The sequence below is a fragment of the Mizuhopecten yessoensis genome, unplaced genomic scaffold, assembly GCF_002113885.1.
Source record: "Mizuhopecten yessoensis strain PY_sf001 unplaced genomic scaffold, ASM211388v2 scaffold1313, whole genome shotgun sequence".
Lineage (NCBI taxonomy): Eukaryota > Metazoa > Mollusca > Bivalvia > Pectinida > Pectinidae > Mizuhopecten > Mizuhopecten yessoensis.
This window is the reverse complement of record NW_018403984.1, coordinates 1,413,525-1,428,623: the sequence shown is the minus strand read 5'-3', so window position 1 is coordinate 1,428,623 and position 15,099 is coordinate 1,413,525. Positions and strand designations below refer to the sequence as shown.

The 15,099-nt window shown below is 35.5% G+C and overlaps 1 protein-coding gene across 1 annotated transcript; it reads right to left on the bottom strand.

The window, feature by feature from the left end:
• Positions 1–9,069: 9,069 nt before the first annotated feature.
• On the bottom strand, positions 9,070–14,086 carry LOC110459183 (AF4/FMR2 family member 4-like). Its single transcript, XM_021511329.1, has 2 exons — positions 13,983–14,086; positions 9,070–11,412 (listed from the first exon to the last, which is right to left on the bottom strand). Exon 2 carries the CDS (start codon positions 11,381–11,383, stop codon positions 9,647–9,649), a length of 1,737 nt encoding a protein of 578 aa, XP_021367004.1. The 5' UTR covers positions 11,384–11,412; positions 13,983–14,086; the 3' UTR covers positions 9,070–9,646.
• Positions 14,087–15,099: the final 1,013 nt, after the last annotated feature.

Here is a 15,099-nt window from a genome sequence, read left to right as displayed (position 1 = left end):
TCAGCAAGACGCTTGAAATATGTCGGTGTATTAATTACTGCCCGGGTCAGTACAGCCCGCAAACGACGCCTTGCTATACATACATGTACGTCTTTTCCTTTATTAATATAATAGCGTCACCGTTTCTGCGTTCATAAATGATTATTTTAGAATGTTTTAAATATTTTAATAGTTATTGTTAAAGATAATAGTTACTAAACAGTCAATACATTATCTCTCTCGTGACAGCCACTGTAATACAATGTAAGGTTAGCTACTGTATAGTTAAGTTAATGCAACAGCTACCAGCGGTGATGCAACAGGCTCAGTCAGTTGTATTCTAAGACACAACAGTAATACAACACCTACATGTATAGACATTAATTATACATGCAAAACAACTTGACATGAAGGACTTTAAAAACATATTATTTAAATCTCTGAGAAGCGAACTTGAATAACAAATTCAATCGTTATTATAAAGATATATATATACATACTGTTACGTTTGAGGGGAAATGAATGATATTGTATAAATGTAACGATGCATAGCAAGATTGCAAAATAGATACATACATTATATTATGAGTTCCGTTGCAATAACTTGTTAATGGTCTAACGTACGCTATTGTGACCATAAATCAATATAACTGGCTAAATGTACTTGCTTAATATCACTGGACTAACTGAGTGTGCTCAACATTTTGGGCATAAGACAGATAAATCTCAGCCTGCCAAGGGGTAAGATTAGTAAATAGCTTGTCATGTAATACATAGTTTTCCATGACGGAAAGCCACGCAATATCAATAGAATCTATCTTACACTGGCCAATGAGATGATGTCAGGCCGCGGTTAGTTTAAAGTCGTTTCCATAGTATTTTACTGAATTTTATTTTCTAGTTCAAGCAAAATCTTCTTTATTTATTAACTATTTAAGGCAAGCCATGATTATTTTCCCCATTTTACGTCGAAATACCGAAAATAACTGTGTGCATACATCATCCATGCAGTTAAATGTATGTACAAAAGTGCACATCGTTTTTTTATATGCATTTCAACCCCCCAAAATAGTCATAGTATATCCTTAAATAGTAAATTTTGTATGAAATGAATAATAAACTAAAAGAAATATTGATCGAACGAAGGTGATGTGCACATAATAAAGGAAGAACATAGAAGGAACAAGGAACAGATAAAAGCACTCAGGAATGATTTGCACACACTGAAAAGGGAAACGGGGAAAAACAAAAGAAGAGGTACAATCGTCCAAAGACACCGTAGCAATGCTCAACAAACACAGGCGAAAGCCCAAAAGTATAAACGAGTTTTGGAGTCCCTCGGAGAGGACATGGTTACAAAAATAAGAAGAAGAAGTGAATACCTCTTACGGAAGCAATAATTGAAGAATCAAAAGATCGAGACAGGAATTCTTATCTAGAGAAAACAAACTTAGTGAAACCAACGAAAATATAAGCGAGGTAAAATCGGTCACGGGGAAAATAAAGCATTTTTATGAAAAGAGACTGTACATTAAGAACGAAATTATCCCTACAGCAACTAGAATATCTGGTTGTGAACATATTGCCTATAAGTTTCACAATGAACAGTCAAATGGAGTTCGCAGTCTCAACAACAAGCTAATTGGTAGTACAAAAGACATAGAGTTTTGAATCGGATGTGGACAAATGGAAGTTGAATGCGATGATGGTCAACAACAAACAAGTTACGGACAGTATTCAACGACAGATTACGGAAACAAGGAGACAAATAAGAGGAAACAAGGAGACAAAAGAGAGGAAACAAGGAGACAAATGAGAGGAAACAAGGAGACAAATGAGAGGAAACAAGGAGAAAAATGAGAGGAAACAAGGAGACAAAAAAGAGGAAACAAGGAGACAAATGGGAGGAAACAAGGAGACAAATGAGAGGAAACAAGGAGAAAAATGAGAGGAAACAAGGAGATAAAAAAGAGGAAACAAGGAGACAAATGAGAGGAAACAAGGAGACAATTGAGAGGAAACAAGGAGACAACTGAGAGGAAACAATGAGACAAAAAAGGAAACAAGGAGACAATTGAGAGGAAACAAGGAGACAAAAGAGAGGAAACAAGGAGACAAATGAGAGGAAACAAGGAGACAAAAGAGAGGAAACAAGGAGACAAATGAGAGGAAACAAGGAGACAAAAAAGGAAACAAGGAGACAAAAAAGAGGAAACAAGGAGACAAAAAAGAGGCAAAAGGGAGACAAATGAGAGGAAACAAGGAGACAAATGAGAGGAAACAAGGAGACAAAAGAGAGGAAACAAGGAGACAAATGAGAGGAAACAAGGAGACAAAAAAGAGGAAACAAGGAGACAATTGAGAGGAAACAAGGAGACAAAAAAGAGGAAACAATGAGACAAATGAGAAGAAACAATGAGACAAATGAGAGGAAACAGGGAGACAAATGAGAGGAAACAAGGAGACAAATAAGAGACATTCAGAACAGGAACAGCGACAAAACGAAAGGAATCGGAAAAGGGAATCACAACAAAAAACAGGAAGGTCGGTGGTGCGGTGAATAGCACACTTGCTTTTCACCACGGCGGCCGGTGTTCGATACCCCAATCGGACGTGAAAAGGTATGGGGTCACGTGCGCTAACATCCGGGCCAAAAAGATAGGTTAATTTAAGTTGAAATAACTTAATTAATAATTGTTGAAAAATAAATAAAGTTTATATTATATATAATAAACTGCAGGGAGAGACAGAAATTGTAGCACAGATTGTTTTGAACCGTTTTATGTGTTAGACGATCGACTATCTAACGAAAAATGAACGGGAAAAGGCGGAAAATCGTGCCGTACAGCGTGATAGAACACCTGCTGAAACCGGAAGTCATAGTGATAGTTATGAAACGACTGGTACTTGTAAGTATTCTGGTACTTTTTCCGTCTTCCGTTGGTGATTATTACGTCATTGGTTTGTGTGAGAAAATTACGTCGTTTTCTCAAAAATTGATGACGGAATTGTTGCTGAGGACGAGCACGTTATATCTTCATGGAAAACTTAGGCGCAATGGACATTTTAACATAATGATTTCGAATGCGGGAAGTCTTAACAGGCAGGATATACAGTCCAGGCAATTAATGGCATAGCAGACAATGCTAAAAGAATTATATGTCCGTGTGCTCGTTTTTGTGCCATGACTGCGGTTTTGGCCATTTTCAGGACATACTCATACAATATTTTCCAAGTGTGTTATCAGATATGTATGAATGTTTGAAGAAATGAAATGACAAAAGTAGCATTTTCTTTAAAATTATGGAAGTTAAATTTCTTTAACTTATTCTTACTTATTCTTAACTTATTAACTTACTCAAAAGAGCAATTTAAGTTACTTCTACTCCTTATGTTTTAAAGAAAAATACTTATTTTCAACTTTTCTTTTGCAGATTTAACGCTTGACATAAAAAGTTCTGCTATAAAACTTTTTAAAATATAGAACAAATAAAAAAAAATAGGTTTCTCTTTCCAAAATACCCATAAAAAGGTGGGTCCGTGTGCTTCATTTTTTGTCCCGTTATTATTTGGTGTTATTCTACAACATTTTGGGGTCAAAAATCAAAAGTGCTTTAGTTACACTTAATGTGTCAGACAAATACCCAAAAATGTATAATTTTCCACTTTGTTGCATGTTTTTTTCAAATTACATAGAACATTATAAAGTTGTACAGCAAAAATGAACTTGCTTCAATTAAAAATGGCAACATAATGACAATTTAAGTGATCAATCAAATTTAAAATGAAAAAAGTTCTACATAAAATAGACCTTTAGATTTTTGACACATTTTTCAGATGCGTGTTTGCTATTAAAATTTGATCATAATTTGTTAAATATTACAAAAAACCCTTACGCGAGATCAAAACGAGACTTGAATTGATGGAAACCTCAATTTAGAGAGCACAATATTTCAATTATTTTGTATAACTTTGACAAAATTTCTTAAATTGTTATAATTAACGCCAAGCCAGTTTTGCGACCGATCCATTCCGAAACAGACTCTGTATTAGAGTTGGTGAAGCTCTGGTTTAAAATAAAATCTTTATATAAGGTTCAAGCAATAGAAATAGATAACCCAGGTTCAAGCAATAGAAATAGATAACCCTAGAACAGTTGGCGCTGATATAACTCTTTCCAAATATGCTTCGATTTTTTTTTATTTACATGCCATTGTTCTCAAGATCTTTTAATACTCATTTAAACTTTAATCGACTAGGAGACTTTTTATACTGTCTGTATGACGTTTATTCAAAGTGGAGGGAAAGTGATATTCCTCGGGGATAAGAATGTTAAAGAACGTTGCCCTGTAGTGTTATTTTGTTGTTGATGGTATGGCGGCAATTTTCAATAATTTGTCCCGGTGTAAAATCTTTTCTCGGTAAATGTACAGAGCAACTTAACCGAGTTAAAAAGTTGTACGAACGAAATAAAAAGTCGTAAGAACGAGTTAAAAAGTCGTACGTACGAGATAATAACGTACACACTATAACGAGTAACACAGGGCGGAACAATACGACCTTCCCATGCCAATCTGACATACTTAAAATCCTTCTGATGCATTATAACTACAACTTATCTTAATGTTTGAAACAACATTTGAACTTTATTACTCATTAAAGTTGAAAGTTATTTTGTGAATGTGGTGAAAGGAGAAAGCATACAGTACTTGACCAAGTCGTACGTACGAGATAATAACGTACACACTATAACGAGTAACACAGGTTATATGCTTAAGGAACATATATATTTTACATATCCTTTATGGTCTTTAAAAGTTTGATTTTCATAGGAATTGTCCTCCTTTGTATATATTTCAATCCATGAAAATAGAAATCGAAATTGCCCCTTTTTCCCAATAATGGATCATATTACAACATTGGAGCCAAAGACATTTGTATTGATAATTAATTACTGGCAGATTTCTCTATTAGGCAAAGTATAAATATTGACCAACACATAAGCTGTTTTTTTTTTTGTGATTTCTCCTGTTTTGGGTTAGTGTTCTTTCTTTTAAGTTTTAGACATTTTCTCTCTCATTTTCTCTAGACGTATCGAAGCTACTAATGCCTCTAGTTGTGTTAGGTTTTCCCTAATGCAGGTCCATACATGTACTAAATTCTGTTCAGCAGTTTTAACGAAGTAAAATGTTTAAAATGTTAACGACGAGTGTGTGTCACGTTTTATTGTACGCGATTTCTCGCGTTATTACGACTTTTGCTTTCGCGTAATTACGTGTTTATTTCGCGTTATTACGTGATTTTTCGCGTAATTGCGTGTTTCGTTTGCGTAATTACTTATTTCTTCGCAATATTACGTGGGTTTTTTCACGTTAAAACGTGTTTTTTTGCGTAATAACATATTTTTTCGCATTATAACGACTTTTCATTATTTTTATTTCTTAAAAGTGACCCTAATAGCTAGGCCTTCGTAGCCTAGCGTTTGTCGTTGTATAATATAAATACTGACCAAGTTTTATCAGAATCTGATATTGTGACAAAGTTATTGTGGAGAAACCATCAACCAATCAGAACACAGTATGCTTATTAACTATGCGCGGATTTTGATCAACTTCGAAGTAAGCCTCAGTCTTCATATAGTGTTCATGCACACCAGGGCCCGTATTCATGAAACCGTTCTCATGCTCAAACTTGGATTTTGTGCCCAAGCAAACTTTCTTGAAACTTGCATAATTCATGCGACACGGAAAAAAAGTCAAGTATAGATATTGAAACGCGATTCGGCTATTAAAATCTTTTAAAATTTCGTTTAAATCATTTACGAAATGTAAATTATTATTACTTTATTATCGGAATAAAACACCGGGCTTGAACACAAAGAGTATAAGCAGGAGAACGTTTTTATGAATACGGACCCAGGTTTCATAAATTTTGAATGACATTTAGGCAAGTTATCTTGCGTAAACTATAGTTTAGAAATTGACAAATCAGAACGCTGTAGGCTAATTATTCAAACGTGAATTTTGCCCAAGTTCGAACTTAATTTCAATTAATCTATAATGTAAATGCATACCAAGTTTCATCAAAATGAACGATATATATATAAGCCAGTTATCTTGCGAAAATCAAAGTATGGACGGGCGGACGAACGGACGTCCGTCTCCGCATGCCATCGACGTCCCGTCAAACTTTTGCCGGGCATATAAAAAGTCGTACGAACGAAGTAAAAATTCGTATGAACGAGATAAAAAGTCGTACGAACTTTTTAATAAAGGCAATATAGTAGAGGGGCAGGACTCTCTCTCTCTCCTCCATATCTGCACCCAAACCGCCCAAAATTTTGAATTTTTAAAGGCCCCGAATTTTAAACCGTCACCCCAGTAGTGTTACAGTACATCGATCAAATCACAGCTTTGTTGTTGTGCAGAGTTTTACACTTTTATGTAGTACGAAATATACTGTATCGTTAAAACGACTGCGTGCTTTTAACATCGCCAAATGTTCCTTTTAAATGCTCGTCTTTTTCCCTACCACTCGAAAGAAAAGCGTAAGTGTTAGGATGGTCCTGATTCAAAACGCCCATATATATTTATACATAGGGGCTCGTAATGTGGTTCCCGCATGTAACAAATGGTTGGGCAGGTGACCCCGTTCATTTTACACGTCCTATCTGGACATCAAAATCATGAGCTATCCACGGTGCCACCAAACCACCCATATTTTATCAATTATATCGATTAATTTTTTTTCATAACTTACCAAAATAGAGGCGTTTTATTGATGTGCTAATTACATGTATACATTATGTATACAAGCTTATCAGAGATTGTTCTCCGCTATGTGTCCCAATCTCTCCTGTGTGAATATTGGTTTAATTTTAAGAAAAGACTTTTTCACGGAGCTGAGGACTGGAGAGTACACAAGAAGAAACATGTACATTATAGTGCCTTATACCACTATATTATCGCACAGGACAACCAATTTCTTCAAAAGCTGACATTGATTTAGGAATTGTATTGAATGGCATCGATTTTTCTCCCGATTTTTTACCCTTACATTTAGCAATTTCAGCCAGTGAATACTATGAACAAATCAAAATATGTCAGTTCAAAGGGTTATTTTGTCTCTATGTGGGTATATGGACACAATTTATTTATATTTTTATTTTGAGAATGCAGAATCTCCCCCGTGGAGATTTCAAAAAGTTGGCAAGCATGCAATTTTTAAACCGATCATAACTAAACTTTGGAAGCGTCACAAGTGACAAAGCAGTAAAATCAGAGAAGAATTTTAAAGGGGCTATTTAGTCAAATGACATATTGAAAATCGAGTTGATACTGAAAACATATATCTTCTAACGTAAGTGTACGTAGTTGATAATGACATGACCTGAAGCCAATGTCCATTTTTATATTTTGGGAAAGCGGGCCGAGACATACAAGAGTATGTAAAAATGGTAGTTTCTACTCCTGCTTAACGCTCAGCAATTTATGAGTGGGACGACTGGTTCGCCTGTTGTCAGTATAATGCGCCCGTTGTCAGTATAATGTGACCGGTAGGGGTGTCCTGCTGGGTGTCTTAGGCAGTATGTTTCAGTGAGGTAGCACTATAAAGTCGCTATTACAAGGAGACAAACACGAACATATCGCAGCCTCCCAAAACGCACACGCATGCACTACACGCATGCATCTTGCACACCTTAAATGACCATAGCTGTTGATAGGACGTTAAACAATACTAAACCAAACCAAACCGAACCGGTGAGAAAAATAGCTACATGTACGACCGAAATAGCGCAATAGCAGGGCCTTTCAGTGAGAAAAACCGACAACACAGTGTCAGTTATGAGTCTAAGTACAAGCATAACAAATTCTTGAATCGACACAATACATCGCAAGTAACAATTATAAGTATCATAATACATACCTCTAATACATTATTTCTGTTCATATATGGATTTGAATAAAGACGAACAGGTTAAATTAGAGCATGCACGCACTGAGAGGGTGCCACAGGGAGAATTTCAAATCGCAGAAAGTACGATAGCAAAAGGTTTAAACGTAAAAAAGATCACTCATTTATAACGATGTTTGAGATGCTGTTGGAAGATGATTTTGATTCCGAATAAATGCATGTACTTGTATTCCAGAGTGGATAGGTAAATAAGCGAGAAGTTACCTTCTCTCCTCGGCTAGAAAGACATTTTTGTTAGCCAGATATTCACCGACAGCTCCCGCTAAAACGTACGGCTGTACGGTTAAAGATTTCTTAATTACTGATAAAGAACGTCAAGAAAACAGTGTCTCTTGTCAATATCTCGACATGTCATGTCCATAAAGTGTATCAAACTATATTATCATGAAGATTTTGCGACAAGGTTATAAAAAGAAATTACGTCACTAAATTGTCCCTTTGATACTAATTTCTTTTATCTCCTAAAATGTACCTTGGCCGAAACATACGCAGTCAGTTTTTGTAAAAAAGAAAAGCAGGTAAATAAATGTAAATGTCACCCTTGACAACTTACTTTTAACTCTTTCGTACGACTTTTTAACTAGTATACGTACGACTTGACATTATTTTCTACCCCCTAAAAATTGGCACGAATAAAGCTTAGTAAATAAGAAAGTATGTATCATCTGCTTGGAGGCAAAGTTAACTTCAATTTGGGAAACACTGAACAGGAAGAATTAAAAAAGATTTTTCTGCGATAAGCAAAATCTTCAGAATTTACAGCAGCTGATTTGAGAGTATCCTATATATCACTATACGTGTAATTGATAATTTCAGACATACCACACATGCTTATGTAACTTATAAGGAAATATCCAATGTAGATATTCTCTACTAAGGATCCATATCCGATAAGTACTACACGTATAAAACAATATCTATTGTCCGAATTTTATTATTATATTATTTCGGCCTTATTAATGTGAAATGCATATTAATCTTCTTTGATCTTGAAAGAAATAATCATAATGATATAAAATGATGCTCCTTGACCAGACACCTGCCGTTTTTTTGGATCTGGTATTAATTGGACTCGAATGATTTCATTCTCGTCAAAAGAAACACAAACTCATAATGCATTTTTTTTTTCTGCGTGGATTTTCACAATTAGTCCACGCAGTTGTTAAATACAAATTTCTTTATTTGCAAAAATTATATTGCATAAAAGATATATTTATGGTATGTTATACGAAATGTGACATTTGTTGATAACTTCACGACAAAAGACAATTGTCCATCTCCACCATAGCTCTGATTGCTAGTCAGTAGGCTAGTATCATCTGGTCGGTAAACATCGGCACATATCGGGTATGATCGGACAACTTCGACCAACAGGCCAACGTCTAATGATATCAACAAATTCAGACACCAAAAACTGTCATAAAACAGTAAATGTCCTTTCAAAATAAAGAAGAAATATTGGATAACAACTGAGAAGAGTAATGATAAACAATCGATGAAATAAAATGAGAGTTGTGTGTAGTAGAATGTAGTAGCGTTTTGTCCAGTTTACCCATGCACCAGCACCGTACGTAATACACACGATCTATTAATGTTTGGTTATTAAGTTGAGATTCGTTCAACAATGGGTGAATATAAAATGCTCCAATCGATTTGTACATACGTGCTTTTCAGCATGCTGTTATATATATTTTCAAACGAATGCCTGGAATGATGGTGAAGTATATCTAGGGTATGAAACGGAATGCGGTGCATTCAGGACTACATGCGAATATTGTGCATTCATTCCAGGCAAAGAATATGCTGCATTTCTGAATATCGGCGCCATCGTACCATATGAGGTTGTGTATGGTGCAAAATTTTGATACGGAGAACTATACATGTTGGTTGTGTAAGACACAGGCGATGAAATAGCAGGGCTGTAAGTGAATTGTGAAGGCGATGGAAACTGGACAAAATTGTTAGGGGATTGAAAACTACTGACGCCTCGGCTCAAAGGCACAACGTCTCCATTTCTATCGACTCTAGCGAGGAACCCACGGTTTGAATGGTTAGGAATTGTCGGTACAGATCTTGCCGCTCCCATTGACCGTTGCATCGAATTCGCTTGAGTCGATACACTCTGGGCATTGGAAATGTCAAAGGAACCTATTCCATTTAGCGAACCTGACCGAAAAATCTGATTCTGGCTGTTGAACGATGGTACAAATGACATTCTCTGTGCAGTTCGTCCAGTGGAAACAGGAGATGACGTAATAAACTGCGAAACAGCTCCAGATGCGAATTCTCCTTGATTTTGTCCAAAAGGTACCGTGATTGCTTCACTGGTTCCCTGTACTTGGTTCTCTAACATCCCCGCAATACGAGCTTCAGCTGCAGCATTTTCTCCTGCTTGCAACAGAACGTCTTGTGAAGTTACGCCTGAAAATCTCCCAGTGGAAGTTGCTTCTGCATTGAATTCGTTATTACGTGACAACTCTTCTGTTTGGCGCTGAGCAGCTTCCTGTCTTGCTGTAGCCATGGCTTCAGCATTTTTAGCCGCAGCCGCAGTTTGTTTCGCTCTTTCCTCCTCTGCCTTTTCCCTTTTCTTCTTCGCAATTCTTTCCCTCAGTTTTTTCAATCTTGCTTCCAGTTTCTGTTTCTTCTCGCTTTTGCTTGTTTTCTTAACGACGTTACTGCTTTGGCTTGTGCTGCTGGAACTAATGCTAGAACCACTAGGACCACTAGAACCTACAAATCGGTTTGTTGTACCAGTGGTTGCCTCATTCAACGAAGTAGGCAAAAGGTTGGCAGCTATCAACCCCTCATGTACGTCGGGAATTTGGGTATCTGTGAAAAGTGAATTCCCTTGTTGTTGTTGTGGTTGCTGCTGCTGCTGTTGTAGTCGTTGCTGTAGTAGTTGTTGCTGTCGCTGTTGCTGTGCCAAGAACAGCTGCTGTTGCTGCTGCTGTTGCTGTTGTTGCTGCTGTTGCTGCTGTTGCTGAATAACTCGCGTTAGCTCTGCTCGCATTCGTTGAGCCGCTGTATCTGTAGCCGCTTCTCTACTCCTTTGTAGCTCTAAAACCTGCTTAAGAACGGCATTATTTTGAACTACTTGGAAGGCTTTCTGTATATTGTTTCCATCTGTCAACAATTTGTCAGAATTCTCGTTCGCTCTCCTTACAGCTTCAGCAGGGGAAGCAGCACCGGCCAGTATTTGTTTTAATGCTGCAGGAAATTCGGCAGGACTAAATCCTCGCAAATTCTGTGAAATATCAGCTAAATTGCTCTGAGATACTAAACTTCCCTCTGCGGTTGACGCCACGTTGTGGAAAGCTTCTGATAGAGGGTTAGTGGGATCAACAAATATGTTTGTATGTGAAGTTCTTTTAACAGATTGGCCGTATACAGATCCCATCAGACACGCACAGATCAAGAGGACAGATGCCATATTGGTGGTGGGGTGTCGATGCTGCACTCCTGTAAAATAAAATTGCCTTAGTTAATATTGAAATTGACAGGAGACATTCACACCAACATATCCAAAGTATAACGTGCTTTCCCTTTTACTGTTGATATGCCTAATCGTTACATTATACTTTCTCTCATTTGACTATATTTACATTCTGTATGCTTAGACCCATTGACAAAAAATACATTCATAAATGCATAACACAGGTGTTCATAGAATCTCAGCACGTGGAAACTGATAGTAACCTGATCACACTGCGTAGTAATACACTACAAAAACTACTCACTCGGAACGACCGACCTAGATGCTTAATTCTTACATCTTAAAATATTATTGAACTGTGCTTGGTGAAATATCCACGTATTCACGTGTCCTGTGCTACAAATAAACATTGAATATGGAACTACATTTTGTTGTGTTATTGTTGTTGACGGTTGCTAAGATCTCTCACGATAGTGTCACATTTCCCCGCGAAAAAACACTGTTCTCGCCACTGCGTTGCACCCGTGTATAAGCAGGAACAAACCCTGTTTATTTGTTTTATTCGTTGTTATATCGATCCACTGAAAGGATTCGTCAATGTAAATATAAGGAATGATATTTATTTTTTCAACATTTATGAGGTCATAACAACAATGGGTTTTTGGACATATTTTACATGAATCGCTAACGCGATTCATTCAATATGTCCATAAACCCATTGTTGTTATGACCTCATAAATGTTGAAAAAATAAAAATCATTCCTTAAATAATTACTTGACAGCAGTTACGTGCAATATTATACACTTACTTCACATTTTATACCATTATTGCTATATTGCCAATGCGTTATATGAAAACTCAAAATGGTCAAAATTTATAATGTAAAATAATGCTGTTTAATTATAAATATTGGAATAATTAAAAGTATTACATCGTCGACAATGAGTTTAAGGTATCGAATTAAGTTATATGTAGTGTTGTTGGAATCACTGACTAAAGTTTGGTATACAACATATGCAAAACAAACAAGAATTAATCAATAATTAATCAGTACAAGGATGCATATACATTATGGACAGACATATGTTGCTTTATTCTCACAAACAAAACTAAATACTATAGCATACATGTACGTGAATGCATGACAGGTCGAGTAAAATTAAAAACAGTCACCGGATAAAGTATTATATGAGCTGAACGATTCATGAATAACAGTTTTAAATTTGATTTCCGGGATTTATTACTCAATTAATTTATGTGAGCGCAAAGTGTCATACTGAAACGAAACAGGTAAAAAAGAATAGATTGTACATCATACTTAAAAAAAATATGTTTTTTTTGAAAATTAAATATTTATTTCACTGGCCAGGAATACAACAAGGTTCTTCTGTTTTATTTCCGTTGTTCACAAAGTGTTTAATAGGTATTGTCTTACTTCGTATGCACTCTATTATTTGCATAGTCAATCTTCAGTTTTGTTTTGTGTCGTTATTGCAGAACGTTAAATCTTCAAAAACAATTTTTACTGTTTTTTTATCTCCGGTTTTGTCAATATTTCATTCACTTACATGTTGTACTTATGACAAACGTACTTTATGTTCATTTATTGAATTAGGACATATCAATAGGAACTCTCAATATGACTTGTCACTTAATATATACGATATCTCTTATAAAATGTATATGTCTTACAACGCACAGCTGTATAAGATATCTTCAAAAGATTATAGGACATCTTAAAAACTCTGTACGACATTTTTATGAGCTAAGTTCAAAGCTTAATAAGGTTTCGTACATGTTATATAAGATACCTTGAACTTTATAAGATATCCCACAAATATATTTACATCTTACATACAAAAGACGATATCCACAGAAGAACTATATTTATATCTGATTATTTTTCTCTCTTACAATACTTCTTGATGAAGTTAAAGTTTACATTATAGCTTCAGAGAGATATCGACTGTCAAATTTATGATAAAAAAAGACTTTCAAGCTTCGATTTTAAGTAAATTTAGAAAACACGGAAGCGTTTATTATATCCGCCAAGTAGACAGACAGATTGGACGAAAATATCTTATCAGATTTAAAAAAAAAATGTATCTATATACCTTGAAATTGTCATGAGATATGTGAAATATACTATGCAGTTATTAAATTATCTTACAAGAAAGATATCAAAAAAACACCTGAATCATATCGTACACAATAATATAAAGCTTATTACCACCTTAGTTCCATGACAAACTGTTTGGTTGGGATATTCGTCCTGTCTTCCAAAAAGGAACAGATCGCTCTAAGCAATACTTATTTATTTGTTATAATTATGACTTTTACTTTTAAGACATTCTAATAAATGTGTTTAATATACATGAATTTAATAATATTGGGAAACGAATATTTTACGAGGGAATAGTTCTTGTGTTGGCATGAGTACCTTAAGAAGTGTTATTTTCGAAAATGACAACATGAAATGCTTGTTTAAACCCTAGATAACTATCATAAACATCTACACACTACCGCTTTTAGAAATATCACAACAACACAAGTATAACATCGATTGAAAGTAAAACAAAAAAGTAAGAAACTTACCTCTGCTAAGAAATTGTTACTGTCCCAAGCAAGCAATGCAGAGAGGAGTGACAGAAAATGAGAAGCAAAAACTATTTAAAGCAGATCGCATCATCAATTATATATTGTCCGTTTCTTTATAAAGGTTAAGAAATAAGCGATATTTCTTAGTTGTATGTGTAGTAAACTTCTCCGTCACTTTCCGACACATTTGCGCGATATATTTGATGAATGAGATTTAAGACTGATAACAACGACCGCGTAATGACGTCACGCACGACTACACAAAGGAGATCTTTATTTGATACACATCGTTATATTCGTATACTACAGAACGTAGGTGAGGTTTAGATTATAAAACTTAAAACAAATCAAATTCTCTCTAGAACAAACAAGGTTTCCGTTGTGATTCATGTTGTTCACACCTCAAATGTGTCATCTAATTCGATTGATCTCAAATGTGTAAAAAATGAGAACAAGCTATTAAATTTAGAAAGCTGTTACGAAATGGTATAAATACTGGTTGTAGCAGTGAGATTAATACATAGTCCATCAGTTTGGAGTATGGGGAAGTTCTACCAGAGGGTGTATAATGTGGGTTAGAACTGAGGCTAAACTGCTGTTAAAACGGAGCGAGATGTGCGTAAAACCCCTTATAAATATTATTTAATAATAGAGCAGCAAAAAATAATTTGAAATTAATAACGAGTAAAATGTACATATTATGAATCGTTCCGCTAAAAGAGATTCCACTTCAGAATACTTTTGTACAGAACTCACGTACAAACTACATGTAAATAGGCAACAAGAATAGCCTATATAGTCCCTCTCCTTAATCAACAGGCATAGGCTATATAATCCCTCTCCTTAATCAACAGGCCTAGGCTATATAATCCCTCTCTTTAATAAACAGGCATAGGCTATATAATCCCTCTCCTTAATCAATAGGCATAGCCTATATAACCCTCTCCTTAATCAACAGGCACAGCCTATGTGATTCCCTCTCCTTAATCAACAGGCATAGGCTATATAATCCCTCTCCTTAATCAACAGGCACAGCCTATGTCATCCCCTCTCCTTAATCAGTAGGCATAGGCTATATAATCCCTCTCTTTAATAAACAGGCATAGCCTATGTA

Bases quoted from the DNA above. Each gene is read 5' to 3' on its own strand.
- LOC110459183 (XM_021511329.1), bottom strand. From the start codon at position 11,383: ATGGCATCTGTCCTCTTGATCTGTGCGTGTCTGATGGGATCTGTATAC.